Here is a 22,508-nt window from a genome sequence, read left to right as displayed (position 1 = left end):
CAGATATGCAAGCACATTTCCCCCAATGGGAAAGGAGACTAAGAAGCCATGCTCAACATCTCTTGCTATCTGTAGTGGTTTGACTAGTACTCCAAAAGATATGTACACTCGGAACCGCAGTATGTGACTTTATTTGGAATAAAGACCTTTGCAAATATAAATAAGGTAAAGATCTTGATTATGAGATCATCCCAGATGAAGGTAGGCCATAAATCCAATGATGGTTTTCCCTTAGACTAAAAAAGATAAGATAAAAAGGGAAGAAGGAAATGTGAAGACAGAGGCAGGAAATGGAGTTATGTTGCCACAAGCTAAGGAATGCTAAGAGCCACCAGAAGTTGGAAGAGGCAAGAAAGATTTTCCCTTACAGTCTTCAGAGGGAATGTAGCCCAGCCAACACCTTGATTTTGGACTTTTGGCCTCTAGAACTATGAGAGAATAAATTTCTTTTATTTCAAGCCACAAAGTTTGTGGTTATTTGTTGCAGCAGCCCAAAGAAACTAATACAGTATCTGTTGCTAAAATTATATCCTTTGTACCTATCTAAGCTATCTAACTGTAAAATCCATAACATTTAAGTGTCAGAGCATTCATTCTTGCAAAACCTTCAACACAATCTTTCACACAATTACTACAAATCCCCAGAAGAAAAAAAACAAGAAGAGGTAATGGATACTAAGCAAGAAAAAGAAAGGGTACTTATGACATTTTAAATTTCAGTTTATTATTTTTCTTCTACTACCTTTTATATTTAAGAAAAAGAAATCAATTGGCAACAGTGGCTTATGCCTGTAATACCAGCTACTCAGGAGGCTGACGAGAGAGGATAACTTGAGGCAGGAGGTAGAGCCTAGCCTGGGGGATATAGAAAGACATTCCCTCCATCTCAAAAAGAAAAGAAGAAAGGAAAGCAAAGGAAAGGAGAGGAATCACAACTCAATAGGTTTTTCCATGGAATCCAAGTTGCCCAATGTACTTAATGGTCAGATGCCTTAGTAGAAGTGTCAATAATAATGTTCTCCTATCAGCTGCATTACTGGTTGCAATGCTCTCCAGTAAAAATTTATTCTGTTCACATTAGCTTAATGGCAGTGGAACCCCAATCCATATACTGTTGTGCATTGACTATTTCAGTTTTCCCTTTAAAATAAACAGAAATATTGGTAGTGGCTATCAGAATATTTATCATTTTCATCTCTTTGTATTCTTGAATGACCCTGAGTCTAAAGGATGCCTCAAATGATACCTTATTTTTCTAGTTATTTCTTGTTATATCAGAATGTTGAATTACAATTCTAATCTTAAAAAGGAAGTTTTCTAGGCCAGGCGCTGTGGCTCACGCCTGTAATCCTAGCTCTTGGGAGGCCGAGGCGGGCGGATTGCTCAAGGTCAGGAGTTCAAAACCAGCCTGAGCAAGAGCGAGACCCCGTCTCTACTATAAATAGAAAGAAATTAATTGGCCAACTGATATATATATATATAAATTAGCCGGGCATGGTGGCGCATGCCTGTAGTCCCAGCTACTCGGGAGGCTGAGGCAGAGGGATCACTCGAGCCCAGGAGTTTGAGGTTGCTGTGAGCTAGTCTGACGCCACGGCACTCACTCTAGCCTGGACAACAAAGCGAGACTCTGTCTCAAAAAAAAAAAAAAAAAAAAAGGAAGTTTTCTGAAAAAGAAGGAACGTATCAAGAAATAAAGTTCTAGTTGTCTCCCTTTTATTTCAGACACTGTAAAAATAATATTTTCCTAAAAATTAAGTTGCATTGGTACTTGAATAAAATGATAATTCCTGAAATCATACTCATGAAACCAAAACTAATTACCAAAGTTGAATAATCCAAAGTTAATAACTCATGATTTATCAATATTTACTAAAAGCCATGATAGTTTCTACTGGGGCATTTGAAATTTGGAGTCTCCATAGAAATATGAAAATAACACTTTATTCTAAATATGCCAAGCATAATTGTCTTTGCCTAGTTTTTTCACATAGACAATAAAGGTATGAAGCTAACCATAATGGATAATTAATATTAATCAAAATTAATCCAATTGCATAACAATGGTTATAGTCTGATAATAAAATCTCACCATATATAACATCATATTTTAAGGATATGACTATTTTAAGTCAATACTTTCCTAAATGAATGTGTAATTTAATTTGTAAATATACCATGGAATATGCCAGGAGGGGTGGCTCACGCCTGTAATCCTAGCACTCTGGGATGCTGAGGCAGGTGGATTGCTCGAGGTCAGGAGTTCGAAACCAGCCTGAGCAAGAGCGAGACCCCGTCTCTACTATAAATAGAAAGAAATTAATTGGCCAACTAATATATATACAAAAAACTAGCCAGGCATGGTGGTGCATGCCTGTAGTCCCAGCTACTCGGGAGGCTGAGGCAGTAGGATCACCTGAGCCCAGGAGTTTGAGGTTGCTGTGAGCTAGGCTGACACCATGGCACTCACTCTAGCCTGGGCACAAAGTGAAACTCTGTCTCAAAAATAATAATAATAATAATAATAAAATATATACCATGTAATAAATACAAAAAATAAATTTTGTCATAAATCTATATTATTCTATGCTTTTATTAATACCAAAATATTCAATGAAAAACAAATCATAGGCAAGAACAGGTGGAAAAGTAGAAAAATAAAGCAATGGGCTGAGCCAGGCGTGGTGGCTCACACCTGTAATCCTAGCACTCTGGGAGGCCGAGGCTGGTGGATTACTCAAGGTCAGGAGTTGGAAACCAGTCTGAGCAACTGTCTCTACTAAAAATAGAAACAAATTAACTGGCCAACTAAAAATATATAGGAAAAATAAGCCAGGCATGGTGACACATGGCTGTAGTCCTAGCTTCTCAGAAGTCTTAGGCAGAAGGAACACTGTGGCCTAGGAGTTTGAGGTTGCTGTGAGCTAGGCTGACACCATGGCACTCTAGCCAGGAAACAGAGTGAGACTCTGTCTCAAAAAAATAAATAAATAAGAATAAAAAATAAAACAATGGGTTCTTCTTTATAAAGAATAAGAGGAAGTAATACAATATGTTTTGTGGAAGAAATCTTGAGAAGAAAAATAAAACTATCAAAAGTTGTGTCAACTACAGGAATATTTTGAGCGAGGCAAGAACAGTAGCTACCAATGGAAAATCCATTCATATTTATGTTAAAATAAATACTAAATGACAATACTACTCCACAATCATCTTTTTCTCTACTCTAGAATTACTTTTTCATAAACAAAAATCGCTTCTCAAATTTTGTAGTCATAAACTGATTTCTTTTGGTTAATAGTAACTAATGTTTGAAATTCACCTCCAAGTTAATACCTTCAAACAACCCAGAAAATTTTTCACCTTTAAATAATTATAATACAAAAGAATTGTTTGTTCTTAGATCCATAATGCGTCAATCTGAAACTTTGTTTTTTACAGTGATCCCAATGTAGTTGTGTGAAGACATGCCTGAATGCCTTTTGACCAAAGTTAAAAGGTTATTGGTATTATTAAAAAATGCTCAGTTCCAGCCGGTCACGGTGGCTCACGCCTATAATCCTAGCACTGGGAGGCCGAGGAGGGCAGATTGCTCAAGGTCAGGAGTTCGAAACCAGCCTCAGCAAGACCCCGTCTCTACTAAAAAAAATAGAAATAAATTAATTGACCAACTAAAAAATATATATACAAAAAAAAAATTAGCCGGGCATGGTGGCACATGCCTGTAGTCTCAGCTACTCGGGAGGCTGAGGCAGTAGAATTACTTGAGCCCAGGAGATTGAGGTTGCTGCGAGCTAGGCTGACACCATGGCACTCACTCTAGCCTGGGCAACAAAGTGAGATTCTGTCTCAAAAAAAAAAAAAATGCTCAGTTCCACTAATAATCTTATGGTTAACCTCTCATTGAAGTACTATGAGATAATTGCCTTTTCAACCTAAATAAGTTATTTTAAAAGCAAGTGTGCCATTCCAGCTTTAAATGCCAACCTCTAACTCAAATTTATCTGTCTTGATAGAAGAAAATATATGTTTACCTTTCACATACCACTTATGCTTTTCAGATTTGCCTCTATCCCTTCTCAATTGTGTGATCATTTCAATTGCTTTTGTCAGGGTATATTTCAGATGCTGGATTTTTTTTCTCTTGTTTTGAGGCAGTGAGAATACTCAGTTTTCTGAGTACTATTTACATAAAGAGGGAATGGCTTAATCTGCTTTATTTCCAGAAAACTTGCTAATAATAGCATGTTATTATTGATTTTTTAAGAAGTCGTGAATAGAATGGGATACTCCTTTATGGACATCCTGGTTAGACAAAGAAAACTGAAAAAGTAGTATCACACCAAATCCAAGTCTAATAACTCAGTTAATATTTTTAATAGGTTAGAATGCTGTCTCCTTGAATGGTGTCCCCAAGGTCCCACCAAGGGACATTGCCTATCTTGTTTCATTGTTGCTGTATCCCCAGGATCTATAGCAGGGTTTAGAATATATGAGGCTCTCAATATGTGCTTGGTGAATGGATCAATCAATAAATATTGACTGTTCCTAGAAGCAATTCTAAGCCTTGACATTAATATTGTTAGCAAATGAAGCTATAGGGACATAGTAATGGAAATGGGAAGGTAAATTATTTTGTGACTTTCCAATCTATCTTGCACTTTTATAATGTCACAAAGTTTATCTCCTATTTAGAAGAACTGGGAAGTTTTCTTGGCAATATGACTCAAAATTTTTTTTTTATTCTTGCCAAAAGGTTGGGTATGATAATATATGAAAAGTTACAGAAACATGCTTATAGTTTATTTTTTACAATATTCTAAGCAACATCTCTGTGTCAACTCAAATCTCTGGAAACCTAACTACCAAATTATATTAATTTCTCATAGAATATTTTCACAAGGGGACCTTCATGGGACATTTTCTTAATGTTTGTTTGAATGTTTGGCAAACAAAAATATATTCTTTAATACTTATGTGACTTTAGAATTAAACACAAGAAATAAAGTTTCCTGACTGAGTGACTAGCAAATACAATAACATCTACATCAAATATATGTTTCTGTTGGTTTTGCAAAACTGCTATAAAGCAAACCTTCCTTGATTTTATAGCGGGAAGAGAGGGGTTTTTTTTGGTTTTTTGTTTTTGTTTTTTTTTGTTTTTGTTTTTTTTTTTTTGAGACAGAGTCTCGCTTTCTTGCCCAGGCTAGAGTGAGTGCCCTGGCATCAGCCTAGGTCACAGAAACCTCAAACTCCTGGGCTCAAGCAATCCTACTGTCTTAGCCTACCAAGTAGCTGGGACTACAGACATGTGCCACCATGCCCGGCTAATTTTTTCTATATATGTTAATTGGCCAATTAATTTCTTTCTATTTATAGTAGAGACGGGGTATCACTCTTGCTCAGGCTGGTTTTGAACTCTTGACCTTGAGCAATCCACCCACCTCAGCCTCCCAGAGTGCTAGGATTACAAGCGTGAGCCACCACGCCCAGACTAAGAAGAGAGTATTTTTTTTCTCTCTTGAAGAAATGGTATAGAGAATTTCCTTTTACTGTTATTTTTCATATTTCTGTATTCACTTCCAGGAAGCTAAGTGTTAGGATTTGCACTCAGCCTAGGTTTGACCTTTGGAAAAATTACTCCCATCTTCCTTTTGATCTTTTACTTTGGCTTTTAAAAACATTTTTTAAATTTTGCCTTTGTAAGTTTCTTCCATTGTAAGCCACTTTAAATATTTTATGAAAGGCAATGAACTGTATTAGAACAAGTAAGTTTTAAATATTCTTGGGAGATCTGAGGAAAACTCAGTGATAAGAAAACTTACTGAACTTAGCCCCTTCAGCACCTTCATTCACAAAATGAGACTACCACCTCACAAAGTCATTGGAAGACTTGAATGAGGTTAAAAAGTAAATGGTTTTGAGTAAACGGGAGGTGCTCAACAAGTGTTTCCTAACTGGGTATCCTAAATAACAAATATATGCAATATTAAGCCTTCTAGTCCCAGGGGAACTCAAGGTCAATGGCATCAGGAAATTGTCCATAACGACAATGAAGTAATGGTTGTACGTTTAAACAAAGAAATTAAAAATATCACCCAATAAATATATTTTAAATTACATTTGCTTAAAACTATTCAGCTTATTGTTCACTTCCAAACTTAGCAACCTAAAGAAAGAGGAGATGGTTTCTCCAACTTTGCCTACAATTACACATCCAAGGCTTGACATTTCACTAGGAAATATAAGGTCATAAGTAAATCTGAAAATGTCACTCTATTTTACCATCCAATGTTAAATTTGATCAATACTACTTTGTACTGAAGTATTTTTTACCATTTCAACCAAGAAATATGAAAATTTGTCCCTACATTTTTTGTTTCCTAGTTTAATTCAAGACCCAGCTGTGACTAATAGAATATCTACATTAAATAGGATTTGTTTCAATGTTAATGAACACCTTGAAGACATTTTTTGAAGTGACATTTGAAAAGATAGCTAGATAAGTTAAATGTAAAAAATAAATGTACAGCCAAAGCTCAAAAGTTGGACTTACATTACCGGAAACGTCTGAACTTCCTTCTGGATGTTCACTTCTCTCTGACGTGTTCACACTTGGAGGTAAGCCTGGGCTGAAGGCCATGAGATCAGTCTTGGGCAGACCCTCCCCAGAGCACACCCTCTGCCGCCTCTGCTGCGAGTGTGACCAGCTCCCCACCGCGCTGGAGCACACCAGCCTGGGCTTGCCCGGCCCGCACGCGCCCTCGCTGGGCGGCGCCGAGCACCGCAGCGCCGTGTACAGCAGCAGCGTGAGCACCAGCAGGCTGGACACCGCGCAGATGGCGATGATCAGGTACACGTTGACATCCACCAGCGCCGCCTCCGGGCCCACAGCGTCCGCCAACGCCCGCGAAGAGGCTTTTGGAGCCTGGGCGCCCTCCACCAGCGACACGAGCACGGTGGCCGTGGCGGTCAGCGCGGGCTCCCCGTGGTCCCTCACCAGCACCAGCAGGCGCTGGCGCGGCGCGTCCGCCTCGTCCAGGGCGCGCGTCGTGCTGATCTCGCCGGTGTACAGCCCCACGCGGAACGGGCTGCGCGCGCTTCCCGCCGCTGGCTCCAGCTCATACGACAGCCACGCGTTGTAGCCAGAGTCCGCGTCCACCGCGCGCACCTTCGCCACCACGTGGCCCGCGCCCACCATCCGCGACACCACCTCGGTCACAGCGCCAAACGTGCTGCCAGCCCGAGGCGCCAGCAGCGCTGGCGCGTTGTCATTCTCATCCAGCACGAACACCTGCAGCGTCACGTTGCTGCCCAGAGGCGGCACGCCCGCGTCGCGCGCGCTCACCTGGAACCGCAGCAGCTCCAGCTCCTCGTGGTCCAGCGGCTGCAGCGCGTACACCTTGCCGCTCTCCGCGTGCACCGACACGTAGCTCGACAGCGCGCGCTCGCCCACCCGCCGCTCCACCAGCGAGTACGACACCCGCGCGTTCTCCTGCGCGTCCGCGTCCCGCGCCGACACCGTGAAGATGTGGCAGCCCGGCGGGTTGTTCTCCTTCACGAACACCGTGTACTCGGGCTGCGCGAAGGCCGGCGCGTTGTCGTTCACGTCGGCCACCTCCACGGACACGCTGGCGGTGGCCCACAGCGAAGGCGAGCCCCCGTCCCGGGCTGTCACCACCAGATCATAGACAGACTCGCTCTCGCGGTCCAGGACGCCGTCCAACACCAAAGAATAGTAGTTCTTGAAAGTGGACACTAGTTTGAAGGGTACGTTGGGTGTCAGGGAGCAGGTCACCTGCCCATGGACCCCTGAGTCAAGGTCGGACACCCTGATGAGGGCGATGACTGTGCTGAGCGGAGCGTCCTCTCTGATGGGCAAAGACAGGGAAGTGATCGCCAGTTGTGGGGCATTATCATTTACGTCCAGCACTTTTACCAAAACCTTGCAGTGATTTGACATCGGAGGGCTTCCTTTATCAACTGCCTTTACCTGCATTTCGTAGGATCTTGTTTCTTCATAGTCCAGTTTATCGATTAGTCTAATTTCTCCTGAGCTGGAATCAACTTTGAATTTTTCTTGAACCTTAGGAGAAATATCACTATCAAAGGAAAAGACAACTTCACCATTTACACCTTCATCGGCGTCAGAGGCGTTTAATGTGGTCACCAAGGTTCCATTTGCTGTAGTCTCTAATAAGTAGACTCTGTACACGGCTTGGTCAAACAGTGGGGCGTTATCATTAACGTCCAGCACGGTGATTAGCAGCTCAACTGTACCTTCCAGCTCTGGTTTGCCCCCGTCAGTGGCTGTCAATAATAAATGAAGTTCTGGCGTTTCTTCTCTATCCAAAGATTTCCTCAATTCGAGCGACAGAGATTTACTCAGTTCATCACTTGCCTGTACATCCAAAGAGAAATAATCACTGGGGCTGAGGGTGTACGTTAGAAGAGCGTTGGCACCAATGTCTGCGTCAGCAGCGCCCTCTATCGGAAAACGCGAACCCAGGAGTCTAGATTCGGGAATAAATATCCTTTGTTTTCTGCCTCTGAACACAGGTGGATTATCGTTAATATCTTTCACCTTTACCTCCACATGAAACACCTGCAGCGGCCTGTCCACGATCACCTCCAGGTGGATGCTGCACTCCGCGCTCCGCCCGCACAGCTCCTCCCGGTCGATCCGAGAATTCACAAACAAAATGCCATTCTGCAGATTCACCTCCAGAAGGTCCCCGCGGTCTTTGGACTCCACCCGGAACAGGCGCGGCACCAGCTCCGCCAGCTCCAGCCCCAGGTCCTGCGCGATGCGTCCCACGAAGGTGCCGTGTTTGGCCTCCTCGGGGACCGAGTAGTGGAGCTGGCCGCTCCCAGTTCCCCAGGCTGCGAGGAGCAGAAGCAAGATCAATAAACACCGGGCTCCCGGGTCTTCTCGCATGGATAACAACATTGCAAAAACACTACACCTTTTGTACTGCTCTCGCCTTACTTCAAAATAATGCTTTTTTACTTAATATTTTCAATCATTTATCTCCTTACCGTTTTTGTTTTCTCTCAGGTAGTGACAAAATGGAGCTTCCTCCTTTATTTTTAGTGATTGGTACTATTTCCATTTGACAACACTTTGTGGTATACAGCGACATCATGTGGCTAATGTCAACTTTAGATCCACACATTGATTTTCAAAATACAGTCTATATTCATTTGCAATTTACTCAATGCAATCATTTTCAATTTTATGTCCTTTAAAGACCCTGGACATTTCAAATATCATTTGAGAGTATGTAATCCAGTATTCTCCTTTAGCTTCAGGGTACACTTAAATAACTTCTGATTACATCATTTTATTCAAAATGATTTAGTAACTCATATTTTTATTATTAATACTTGCAATCGAATGCTAGAATTTAAAAGAAGGCACCTTACTAAGGTTTGCCTTAGTCTAGGAGAGTTTAGGTGTTTATTTTTTAAATGATATATATACATACACACATAGTCACACATAGTTAGCAGATACATATGACATTTTTAGAAATTTTATGGAATACATTTAGTTAATACATGAACAACTTCATCATTTTCTGATACTTTAAATGTTATACTTAAAATATTTGGGACATTTCCCTTTGTTGCTTGTTATATAACATAATGACCTAAGTGTTGAACTTATAATTTTGACTCCCAACAGTCATAATTCCAAATTGAATTAGTGTCAATTGCATCTTTATGTATATGTTGAATTTTCAACCATATCTTTTTTCTTATTAAGACCAAACATTGTCATATTTCAACAAAAATAATATGTATATTGAATCACTGTCAAGGACACACTAAGAATGTTAAAATAGTCCATAGTCAAAAAATATGTAAATCTAATGCAAAGATTAGGTTTTTAGAAGAAATAATTTGAGAATAACTTATTAATAAACTTCTCTTTCAACTTCAGTCCCATTCATAATCAGAACCCCACAGCTGCATCAAAATTTGACTCTGAAATGTGGTCAGGAAAAACTATCACTAGTTATTTTTAAATGAATGGCCTTAATGTTTCTACTTTAAGTACTAAAAATATTTATATGAATGAAGATTATTTAATCCATTATCTCTTCATAGTCAGAAAGCCCAAATCCTTGTTTGCTTAATAATTAAAATATAGATAAAACACTGAGCTGGTTTATTTTTAACAGTTTATACATTTTAATAGGGGTTCAATATAATAATTACTTTATTACAAAGGTACATCAATATAAGATACATAAATATCCTCATGTTCCATAAATGAAGCAAATTCACAACTTGGAAGTTTTCTACATGTCAGCAGATTTAGACAACACTGTCAACATTTGAAAGTGCAAAGTACTATAGCATGTTATAAATTTTGAAGAATGACACAATGGTGAGGTCTCTGGGGTTTTTTTGCTTTTTCTATTCCAGACTTGGAACCAAAGAAACCAACAACCCAGAAATACCATGGAATACAGATGAAAAAAGCTCAAAAAATCATGCTCTCTCTAGACAAAGGACCAGGAAAGGGGCATTTTATCCAGACAAAAAGCTTTTAGACAATTATTTACTCCAGCTAAATACCACAGAAAAAACTATAGCCCGTACCAGCAAAGGTTGAGTAGGGAATCTAGATTTACAACCTTGCAAAGCTGTAATGAAGCACTCCAACACCTTGAGTGGTTTTAGAGAAGGCCAAATATAGAGCTGGAACTTTCATTCCCACCACTGCTAACAAGCCCCACAATTGTGGTGTCAGGGGAGATCATGTGGATAGCCTATACTACCACACTTACCCAGAAATAACATGGTGCTCCCTCCCCTCTCTGCTGGGGTGGTGTCAGAGTAGGTCTAGCAGAGAGCCAAGACCTTTCACCATGTAATAAAAAGACCATCCCCACCACAGTGTCAGTGAATAACACATGTGGAACCAGAACTCCCACCCAACCTAGCAGTGTAAAGGATACTCCCATTCAGGTGTCAATGGAAGCCTACAGTAACTTTGATTTTTATCTCCATGTGAAAGTAATGAGGCAGTGTGCAAGCGTGCTCGTGCTCGCTCTCTTTCTTTCTCTCTCTCTCTCCCTCTCTCACACACAGAGCAGTTTCAGAAGAAGTTAGCTAAAACAGAAGATCTAAGTAAGTTCTAGAGTCTTAAAACATAATATAATTACTCATCATACCAATAACCAGCAAGATAACAAATTACATTATTAAAAGAATCTATATGTGCCAACAATGAGATGACAGAGCTGTTAGAATTCTCTGACAAAAATTTTTAAAGCATCATAAAATTACTTCAATGAACAATTACAAATATGCTTGAAATAAATAAAAAATAGAAAGCCTCAGCAATGAAATAGAAAGTCTCAGGAAAGAAGTAGATAATAAAAAGAACTAAATAGAAACTTTGGAACAGAAAAATACAATAACCAAAATAAAAATATCAATAGAAGAATGGAGTGGTCAAAAAATAGAATAAGTAAACTAAAAGATAGAAAAATAGAAATTACTCAATCTGAGCAACAGAAATAAAATAGACTAAAAGGAAAAAAAAGAACAGAAACTTGGAGACATGTGGGACTATAAAAAAATACCTAACATTCATGTCATTGGAATTTTGAAAGGAGAGGAAAAAGAGGACAAAGCTAAAAAGGTACTCAAAAACATAATGAGCAAAATGTTCCTAAATATGGTAAACAACAGAGAGAAGTGAATGAACACATAGAATCTACACCAAGACAAATTATAGGCAAACTTCTGAAAATTAAAGTAAAAAAATCTTGGGAACAGCAAGCAAGAAAGGATACATTACCTACATAAGAATAATTCTACTTACAGTAGATTTCCCATGAGAAACTATGAAGGCCAGAACACAGCAGCACAATATTTCTAAAGTTCTGAATGGAAAGAAATGTCAACCCAGAATCCTAGATCCAGCAAAAATATCCTTTCAAAAAGGATAGTTTTTGAAATAGGAATCAAAAAGTAAAAAAGATAAATTACATCAAATCAACCAAAAACAAAAATGAAAGCAGAATCAAGAAATTTTTATATGAAAGAAAATTAAAAGAATAAGTTGCCAGCAGACATACACTAAAAGAATTACTAAAGTTTCTCTATTCAGAAAGAAATTATGAAAGAAGAAATCTTGGAATATCAAGAAGGAAGAAAGAACACAGCATAAATATGCATAAATACAATAGAACTTTCTTTTTAAGACTTTTCTAAATTATGTTTGACAATTGAAGTGAAAATTTTAACACTGTTTCATGTGGTTCTAAACAAAAGTAGAGGAAATATTTTAAGACAATTATATTGAAAACATGGAAGGGTAGAGGAATATAAAGTAGTTAAGTGTTCAGACTTCACTTGAACTAGTAAAATGATGACACCAGTAGACTGATAAGATATGTATATAGTATAATAACCACTGAAAGCTATACAAACAGTTAAACTCAAAAATACTATAGGTAGCCGGGCGCTGTGGCTTACGCCTGTAATCCTAGCTCTTGGGAGGCTGAGCCGGGCGGATTGCTCAAGGTCAGGAGTTCAAAACCAGCCTGAGCAAGAGCGAGACCCTGTCTCTACTATAAATAGAAAGAAATTAATTGGCCAACTGATATATATATAAAAAAATTAGCCGGGCATGGTGGCGCATGCCTGTAGTCCCAGCTACTCGGGAGGCTGAGGCAGAAGGATCACTCGAACCCAGGAGTTTGAGGTTGCTGTGAGCTAGGCTGACGCCACGGCACTCACTCTAGCCTGGTCAACAAAGCGAGACTCTGTCTCAAAAAAAAAAAAATACTATAGGTAAATCAAAATACAATTCTAAAATATGTCCAAGAAACGTAAAGAAAGGCAGAGAAAAGAAAAGAAAAGCAAAAGAACAAAAAGAACAAAGAAAACAAAAATAAAATTACATACATAAGCCCAAACATATAAATAATTACATTAGCTATAAATGGTGAAAACTATGCCAATTAAAAGACATGCTGACAAAGTGAATTAAAAAACATGACCCAATTACATGCTATCTAGAAGAATCTCACTTCAAATACAACTACATACAGAGGTTGAAATAAAAAGATTTAGAAAATATAATGCAACCATTGATCAAAGAAAGCAGAAATATCAGAGTTTAAAGCAAAGAAAATTACTGGGACAGAAAGGAAAATTATAAATAATAAGAGGTCAATCCACCAAAAAAACATAGCAATCCTAAATGTGCATGCACTTAACAACAGAGATGCAAAATACATGAAGCAAAACCTCATAGAACTGAAATGAGAAATAGACAAATCCACAATTACTATTGGGGACTTCAACATTCCTCTATAAGCAACTGATAGAATAACTAAAGAGAAAATCATTAAGAATATAGAACTCAGCAGTATCACTAATCAACAGGAACTAATTGACATGTATAGAACACACCACTCAACAACAGCAGAATACACATTCTCGCAAGTGCTCATAGAACGTGTTTTAAAATAGGTCATACCATGAATCATAAAACAAACCTCGATAAATGTGAAAGACATGAAATCATACAGCGTGTTCTGTGACCACAGTGGAATCAAATTAGAAATCAATAACAGAAAGATAAAAGGAAACTCTCCAAACACTTGGAAGCTACACACCTCTATAATCCATGGGTCAAAGAGGACATCTAAAGGAAATTTAAAAATACATTGAACTGAATAAAATCTTTAAAAATTAAAGGAATAATTAATAGCAATTCCACAAATCTCTCCTAATAAAAAGACAGAAAAAATGTAGGTAACCTACTTAAGGAGAAGGTAACCCTTCCCACTTTATGCTATGAAGATAGTATACTCTGATACCAAAACCAGAAATCACAGTACAAAAAGAAAACAGAATAACTCTCATGAATACAGATTTTTAAATTATTTTCAAAATATTAGCAAATAAAATATTATAATAAATACCATGGCCAATTGGAGTTTATTCTAGGTATTCAATATTTGAAAGTCAATTGTGGTAATTGACCATATTGATGGGTTGAAGAAGAAAAGTCAAATGAACATATCAATCTATATAGGAAAAATATTTGACAAAATTCAATACCAATTCATAGTTAGAAAAAAACTCTCAGAAAAATAGCAGTAGCAATAACAGAGAAATTCCTTACTTGATAAAAATCATCTATGAATCACCTACAGAAAACCTTATACTTAATTGTGAAGGACCAAATGCCTCACTCCAAGATTAAGAACAAGGCAAAGATATATTTTATCACTGTTCTTATTCTACATAGTACTAGAAGTTCTACTCTGTACAATAAGACAAGAAAAGGAAATAAGAGGAATAAAGATAAGAGGGAGAGAAATAAAATTATCCCTATTTGTAAAAGACACAGCTGGGTACATTAAAATCCAAAAATATGGACCAAAAAAAACCCTCCTGGAATAAGTAAATTCAGCAAGGTTGCAAAAAATAAGATGAACATACAAAAATAAACTCTATCTCCATATACTAACAATGAACAAATGGATACCAAAATTTAAAATGCAATATCATTTACATTAACTCAAAAAAAGAGAGTTAGGTATCAGTGTAACAAAACATGTACAGGACTTATATTCTGAAAACTACAACATTGATGAAAGAATGTTTTTCAATCTAAGTAATTGGAAATATATACTGTATTCATGAATTGAGAGACTCACCAAGTCATGAGGAGATGTCAACTTTCCCTGAATTAAAGTATAGATTTAACACAATTCCTATCAAAATGCCAGCAAGATTTCTTGTAGCTATAAATAGGATCATTTTACAATTTGTATGGAAAAGCAAAGGAACTAGAATACTAAAACAATTTTGAGGCCGGGCACAGTGGCTCACGCCTGTAATCCTAGCACTCTAGGAGGCTGAGGCGGGAGGATAGCTCGAGGTCAGGAGTTCAAAACCAGCCTGAGCAAGAGTGAGACTCCCTCTCTAGTATAAAAAGAAAGAAATTAATTGGTCAACAAATATATATAGAAAAAATTAGCCGGGCATGGTGGCGCATGCCTGTAGTCCCAGCTACTTGGGAGGCTGAGGCAGAAGGATTGCTTGAGCCCAGGAGTTTGAGGTTGCTGTGAGCTAGGCTGATGCCACGGCACTCACTCTAGCCTGGGCAACAAAGTGAGACTCTGTCTCAAAAAAAAAAAAAAAAAAAAAAAAAAAAAAAAAAAAAAAAAAAAAACAATTTTGAAAAACAATAAAAAAGTAGGCAAAATTAGCATACCCTATTTTAAGATTATATTAAATAGCTATGGTAACCAAGACTGTCTGTTATTGGTAGATTGATAGACATGTAGATCAATAGAATAAAATAAAGAATCTGAAAATAGACCCATACAAATGTGCCCACCTGAATTTTGGCAAAAGTGCAAAAGCAGGCCGGGCGCGGTGGCTCACACCTGTAATCCTAGCTCTCTGGGAGGCCGAGGCGGGCAGATTGCTCAAGGTCAGGAGTTCAAAACCAGCCTGAGCAAGAGCGAGACCCCGTCTCTACTATAAATAGAAAGAAATTAATTGGCCAACTGATATATATATAAAAAAATTAGCCGGGCATGGTGGCGCATGCCTGTAGTCCCAGCTACTCAGGAGGCTGAGGCAGAAGGATTGCTCGAGCCCAGGAGTTTGAGGTTGCTGTGAGCTAGGCTGACGCCATGGCACTCACTCTAGCCTGGACAACAAAGCGAGACTCTGTCTCAAAAAAAAAAAAAGTGCAAAAGTAATTAACTGCAGAAAAGATACCCTTTCAAAAAATGGTGTTGGAACAATTGGCCATCCATAAGCAAAAGAATAAGTAAATAAACTTTCACCTAAGTCTCACATCTTATTTTAAATTAGTTCAAAATGTATCACAAACTTAAAAGTAACACATAACACTGTAAAATTTTTAGAAAACAACAAAGTAGAAAATATTCAGGACCTAAGGCTAGGCAAAGAGTTCTTGGACATGACACAAAAGGCATAATCTGTAAAAGGAAAAATTAATAAATTTGAATTTGCAAACATTTAAAAATTTCTACTCTATTAAAAACACATCAAGAGGTTGATAAGAAAAGGTAAAACTTTTGATAAAATGTTTGCAAATACATATTTGACAAAGAACTTGTATCCACAATATATAAAGAACACTCAAGACTCAATAGTAAAAAAGCACATAGCCAAATTAGAACCTTGGTAAAAGACATGAAGAGACATTTCAAGAGAAAATATGTAGATGGCAGAGAAACACATAAAAATAATTTTAATGTCTGTAGTTAGTGGGGATGCAAATTAAACCTACAATGAGATATCACCATGCACCTATCAGAATGACTAAAACAAAAATTGGTAAAAACACCAAATGTTAGAGAAAATTCTGAGAAAGTGAATTACTCATACATTGCTGATGAGAATGTAAAATACTATAGCCAATCTGGAAAACAGTATTGCAATTTCTAAAAATAAACAACTGGCCGGGTGTGGTGGCTCACACCTGTAATCCTAGCACTCTGGGAGCCAAGGTGGGCAGATTGATCAAGGTCAAGAGTTTGAAACCAGCCTGAGCAAGACCAAGACCCCGACTCTACTAAAAATAGAAAGAAATTAATTGGCCAACTAAAAATATATAGGAAAATTTAGCCAGGCATGGTAGTGCATGCCTGTAGTCACAGCTACTCAGGAGACTGAGGCAGTAGGATCGCTTGAGCTCAGGAGTTTGAGGTTGCTGTGAGCTAGGCTGATGCCAGGGCATACTAGCCCAGGCAACAGAGTGAGACTCTGCCTCAAAAAAAAAAAAAAATAAACTAACTACACATGGATCTGTCATATGACACAGTAGTTGCACTTCTAAGCCCATACCCCAGCAAAATGAGAACTTACATTGACACAAAACCTTAACACAAATGTTGACAGAAGATTTATTCATAATATCACAAATGAAAACATCCCAGATGTCCTTCAATGGGTGAATGGTAAATAAACAGTAGAACATCCATATAATGGAATTCTATTCAGTAATAAATAGGAACAAATTTTTTATATATACAACAACCTGGATGAATTTCCAGAGAAGTATGCTAAGTGAAAAAACTAATCCAAAAAGTTTACATATTATATGATTTGATTTATATATCATTCTTGAAACTACAACATTCTAGGAATGGATAACTGATTAGTGGTTGCAGGGGTTAAGAAATAGGTAGGTGTGGGAGGAAAGTGAGTGTTGGTATAAAAGGGCAAGATGAGTGATCCTTGTGGTGACAGAAATGTTCTGTATCCTGATTGCATTGATGTCAATATTTCACATGTGATATTGTACTATAGTTTTGCAAGATGTTACCATTGAGGGAAACGATACAGGGGATTATTATTTCTTATAACAGCATGTTAGCTTATAATTACCTCAAATAAAAAGTTCAATTATAAAATGAGCAGTGAAGTCAGCCAAATTATGGACTAGGGAGCTTCAAGCTCCTGTTCCCCAACAGAAGCATAAAAAAAAAAAGCAGAAATAGTCTCAATCAACTTTGTAGGAACTCTGGGAAACAGTCAAAGATTTCCAACAAGCAAGCAAATGTCCAATCAAGAAAAAAAATCTTCAAAATAGTAGGAAAGTTTTCAGGTATCTTCAGTCATCCTTGCCCCACCCCTTCCCTGGCACAGCAACAAACCTGATCTTGAATAGGTGGCAGTCCAGTTCTCAGTTTCCTCCTTTGGAAAGAGGGAGCAGAGCAGACCTTATTTGTGTGTTCTAACCTGTCTATGGGACACCTGAAGCAATGAATCAAGGTGCTTGTTTGTATGTATAACTCAAACTGCAGGTGAAAAATGTGGTGGGCTTCTATCCTTGGAATGTTCATCTCTTCCAAACTTCATGTTGAAATCTGATCCCCAATGTGAAAATGTTGGAAGGTGGGGCCTAGTGGAAGATGTTTGAGTCATGGGGACAGATCCCTCATGAATAGATTGAACCTTTCTCAAGGGTTAGTGAGTTATTGCTCCATTAGTTCCCACAAAAGCTAGATGTTTAAAAAAGCCTGGCACACACTCAATCCCCCTTCTTCCTCTCTTGCCATGTGATCTCTTTGCACACCAGCTTCCCTTCCATTTTTTACCATGAATTTAAGCAGCCTGAGGCCATTGCTAGATGGAGATGCCCAAACTTGAACTTCCCAGCCATCAGAAATCTGAGTCAAATAAACCTCTTTTATTCATAAACTATTCAGTCTCAGCTATTCTATTATAGCAACATTATTATAAGACACAGGTACTGTCCGTAAAAGCTATAATGTGACAACAAACCCACAGACACCTTGAGCAAGACATTATGTGTGGAGACATATAATAGACCATCTAAGACCTGGAAGATCTTTGGGAAATTAGGACATTCAAAAGTAGCCATAATGTATGGGATAATTTAGAAAGCCACATGCATTCCCAGGCAAGACTTCAAGCTTTCACATTGGGATGATCCCTAGGTGTCCCAGCACATAGCCAATCTGCAAAGACTCAGAGAGGTGGGCTCTCTGTGTCTGTCTGTCTCTCTCTCTCATTTGAATTTTTTGTTTTGATTCCTGACATTCAAGGAAATCAGTATAAACATTAGGTGAACACAACCTAAAGGAACAGAGACTTGAACAAGAAATAGTCTTTGCAAAAAACATTTGGAAAAGTTTCAAAACAAAAGAACGACTGCAGCCTTCTACAATTAAAAACTCAAACTCTTGAAAAGATAATCTAAGTTCCATAGTTATCACATAATAGTAAAATGTCCAATTTTCAAGAAAAAATCACAAGGCATACAAACCAATAGGAAAACATAGTTTATTCAAAGGAATGCAATAAGTAGACAGAAATCATCCCTGAGAGACCCTAGTCATTGGACTTAATGGACATAGAGTTTAAAATAATTGTCTTAAATATTCTCAAATAGCTAAAAGAGAACATGGACAAAGAAGAAAAATAAATCAGGAGAATAATATATGAACAAAATGAGAATAGCAACAAAGATATAAGAATTATGAAAAGAAACCAAACAAATGCTGAAGCTGAAAAATTTGCTAGAGGGATTCACAAGCAGATTTAAGAAAACAAAAGAAAGAATCAGCAAACTTTAAGATAGGACAATTATAAATGTTGAGGAGCAGAAAGGAAAAAGGAATGAAGAAAAGTGAACAGGCCGGGCACGGTGGCTCACGCCTGTAATCCTAGCACTCTGGGAGGCCAAAGCGGGCAGTTTGCTCGAGGTCAGGAGCTCAAAACCAGCCTGAGCAAGAGCAAGACCCTGTCTCTACTATAAATAAAAAAAAAAGAAATTAATTGGCAAACTAATATATATAGAAAAAATTAGCCAGGCATGGTGGCGCATGCCTGTAGTCCCAGCTAATCGGGAGGCTGAGGCAGAAGGATTGCTTGAGCCTAGGGGTCGCTGTGAGCTAGGCTGATGCCATGGCACTCACTCTAGCCTGGGCAACAAAGGAAGACTTTGTCTCAAAAAAAAAAAAAAAAAAGAAAAAAAGAAAAAAGAAAAGAAAAAGAGAGAAAGAAAAGAAAAGTGAACAGAGTCTGGATGTGGTAGCTCATGCCTGTATCCTAGCGCACTGGGAAGCTGAGGCAGGAGGATCACCTGAGCCCAAGAGTTCAAGACCGGCCTGATCAATAACAAGACCACATTGCTACAAAAAATAGAAAAATTATTCAGGCATGGTCCCACATGACCATAGTCCTAGCTAATGGGAGGTTGAGGGAGGAGGATTGTTCAAGCCCAAGAATTGAGGTTGCAGTGAACTATGATAGTCCTGCTCTAGTGCAGGGCACAGAACAGGACCCTGTCTCAAACAAACAAACAAAAAAAGCAAGGAACAGAGCCTAAAGGACTTGTGGGATAGCTTCAAGCATGCAATTATATGTATATAGGAGTCTCACAGGAGGAGAGACAGAGAAATACTGGCAGAAAGAATACTGTTTGAAAAATTTCTAGGCCAGGCACAGTGGCTCATGCCTGTAATCCTAACAGTCTGGGAGGCCAAGGCAGGAGAATTACTTGATCTCAGGAGTTCGAGACCAACCTGAGCAAGAATGAGACCCCATCTCTACTAAAAATAGAAAAAGTATCCAGGCATTGTGGTACATGCCTATAGCCCCAGATACTCAGGAGGCTAAGGCAGGAGGATCACTTGAGCCCAGGAGATTGGGGTTCCAATGAGCTACGATGGTAAGACTGTCTCAAAAAAGATTTCTAAATTTGCTGAAAGACATCAACCTTTAAACCCAAGAAGCTCAATAAAGTCCAAGTAGGAAAACATGAAGAAGCCCAAACTAAAACACATTATAGTCAAGCTTCAAAAAGCAAAAGATAAGAAGATAATCTTGAAAGAAGCAAGAGGAAAGTAACTAATCATGTACAAAAGTTGCTGAATAAAATTATCAACCAACTTCTGATGAGATAACTTGCAGGCCAGAAGGCAGTGGGATTATATAATTGTCAACTAAGAATTCTATATCTAGCAAAATTGTTCTTCATAAATGCTGGATAAATTAAGACATTCTCAGATAAATGAAAGATGAAAGAGTTCATTACCAATAAACTTGCCCTCAGAAATGTTAAAGGAAATCCTTCCAGTTGCAATTCGAATCTGAATGAAGATATAAAAATCTCCAGTAAAGGTAAATATATGGGCATATATAAAAAACAATATTATTGTAATTTGGGTTTATAAATTTACTTTTTGTTTTCTAAAGGATTTAAAAAACAAATGTATAAAAATAATTATAAATCTATGTTCTTCAATATACAGTATATAAAGATACAATATATGGGCTAGGCATGCTGGCTCATACCTGTAATCCGAGCACTTTGGGAGGCAAAGGTGGGAGGATTTCTTGATGCCAGGAGTTCAAGACCAGCCTGAGCAAGAATGAGACTCCATCCCTACTAAAAATGGAAAAAATATCCAGGTGTGGTGATATTTGCTTGTATTTCCAGCTACTCAGGAGGCTGAAAGAGGAAGATTGCTTGAGCCCAGGAGTTTGAGGTTGCAGTGAGCTACGATGATTCTACTCCACTCTAGCTGGGCAAGAGAGCAAGACTCTCTCTCAAAAACAAAACAAAGCAAAAAGATGTACCATGTGGCATCAATAACATAAAGGGGGAAATGGAGCTTTTTGGAGTAGAGTTTTTTTTTATATGATTGAAGTTAAGTTTGTATCAATCCAAATCAGATTGTTATAACTTTACAATGTCATACGTAATCCCCATGATACACACAATGATATTATTTGTAGAATACAAACAAAAGGAAATGAAAAGCGAATCAAATTATGTAACTTCAAAAAGTCCACTAAACACAGAAGAAAGCAATATTGGAGTAAATGAGGGACAAAAAGATGTAAGACACGGCAGAAGTAAGTCCTTCCTTATTAATAATTGCTCTGAAAATAAATTCATTAAACTCTTCATTCAAAAGGCAGATAGTGGCAGAATGGATTTTTTAAAAAACAAATCTAACTATATGCTATCTTAGGAGACACACTTCAGATTCAAAGATAGAAGTAGATTGAAGGGCAAGGATTGGCAAAAGATATATCATGCAAACAGCAACTATACAAAACCTGGAGACTTGAGCAACACTGTATATTAGCTATACCTAACAGATATCTATAGAGAGCCACATCCAACAGCAGCAGAACTTCTATGGTGCACATGGAACATTCTACAGTTTTGACCTTATGCTAGGTCATAAAACAAGCCTCAGTAAATGTATAAGTATTGAACTCATAAAAGCATGCTCTCCAATCACAATGGAAATTGTAATTTAATAACAAAAAACAATTTGGTGAATACAAAAATGTGAGGAAAATAAACAACACACTACTAAGTAGATATTGGGTAAAAAAAGAAATCTAAACATAAATAGGAAAATAGTTGGTGGTATAAGCAAATGTAGCACAATATACCAAAACTAATGGGAGGCAAGTAAAGCAATGTTTAGAGGGAAAATTACAATTGTAAACTCCTACATTCAAAAAAAAGAAAGGTATCAAATCAATAAACAAAGTTTTCACCTTAGGACATTTGGAGAAAAGAGCAAACTAAACACAAAGCAATCAAAATGAAGGAAAGAATAAGAATAAGAATAGTCACTGATGAAATAGAGTATAAAAAAGCAATAGAGAAAATAAATAGAACCAAAAGTTGGTTCTTTGAAATTTCTCCCAAATCATTCTATGAGTAAAGCATTACCCTGATACCAAAACCAGGCAAAGACATCAGAAGGAAAAAGAATAGAACCTATATCTCTTGTTACTATAGACACACACACACACACACACACACACACACAAAACTCAACAAAATACAATTCAGTACACTGAGTTCAGAGATATTTTTAAAGGAGTGTGTACCATGAGTAATAGTGGTTTACCTTGGGAATGCAATGTTGTTTTAACATCTGAAAATCAATTAATGTAATATCTCATATCAATAAAATATAAAACCCACA

General features: G+C 37.8%; 1 protein-coding gene across 1 annotated transcript; it reads right to left on the bottom strand.

Annotated features, from left to right (window-relative positions):
- Positions 1-6,153: 6,153 nt before the first annotated feature.
- On the bottom strand, positions 6,154-9,204 carry LOC142863085 (protocadherin alpha-1-like). The gene has a single exon (XM_075996132.1). The coding sequence runs from the start codon at positions 8,948-8,950 to the stop codon at positions 6,428-6,430; it is 2,523 nt and encodes an 840-aa protein (XP_075852247.1). The 5' UTR covers positions 8,951-9,204; the 3' UTR covers positions 6,154-6,427.
- Between the last annotated feature and the right edge of the window lie 13,304 nt (positions 9,205-22,508).

This window comes from Microcebus murinus, chromosome 21 (genome assembly GCF_040939455.1).
Source record: "Microcebus murinus isolate Inina chromosome 21, M.murinus_Inina_mat1.0, whole genome shotgun sequence".
NCBI classification, from domain to species: domain Eukaryota; kingdom Metazoa; phylum Chordata; class Mammalia; order Primates; family Cheirogaleidae; genus Microcebus; species Microcebus murinus.
This window is presented reverse-complemented; position numbering and strand designations above follow the sequence as displayed.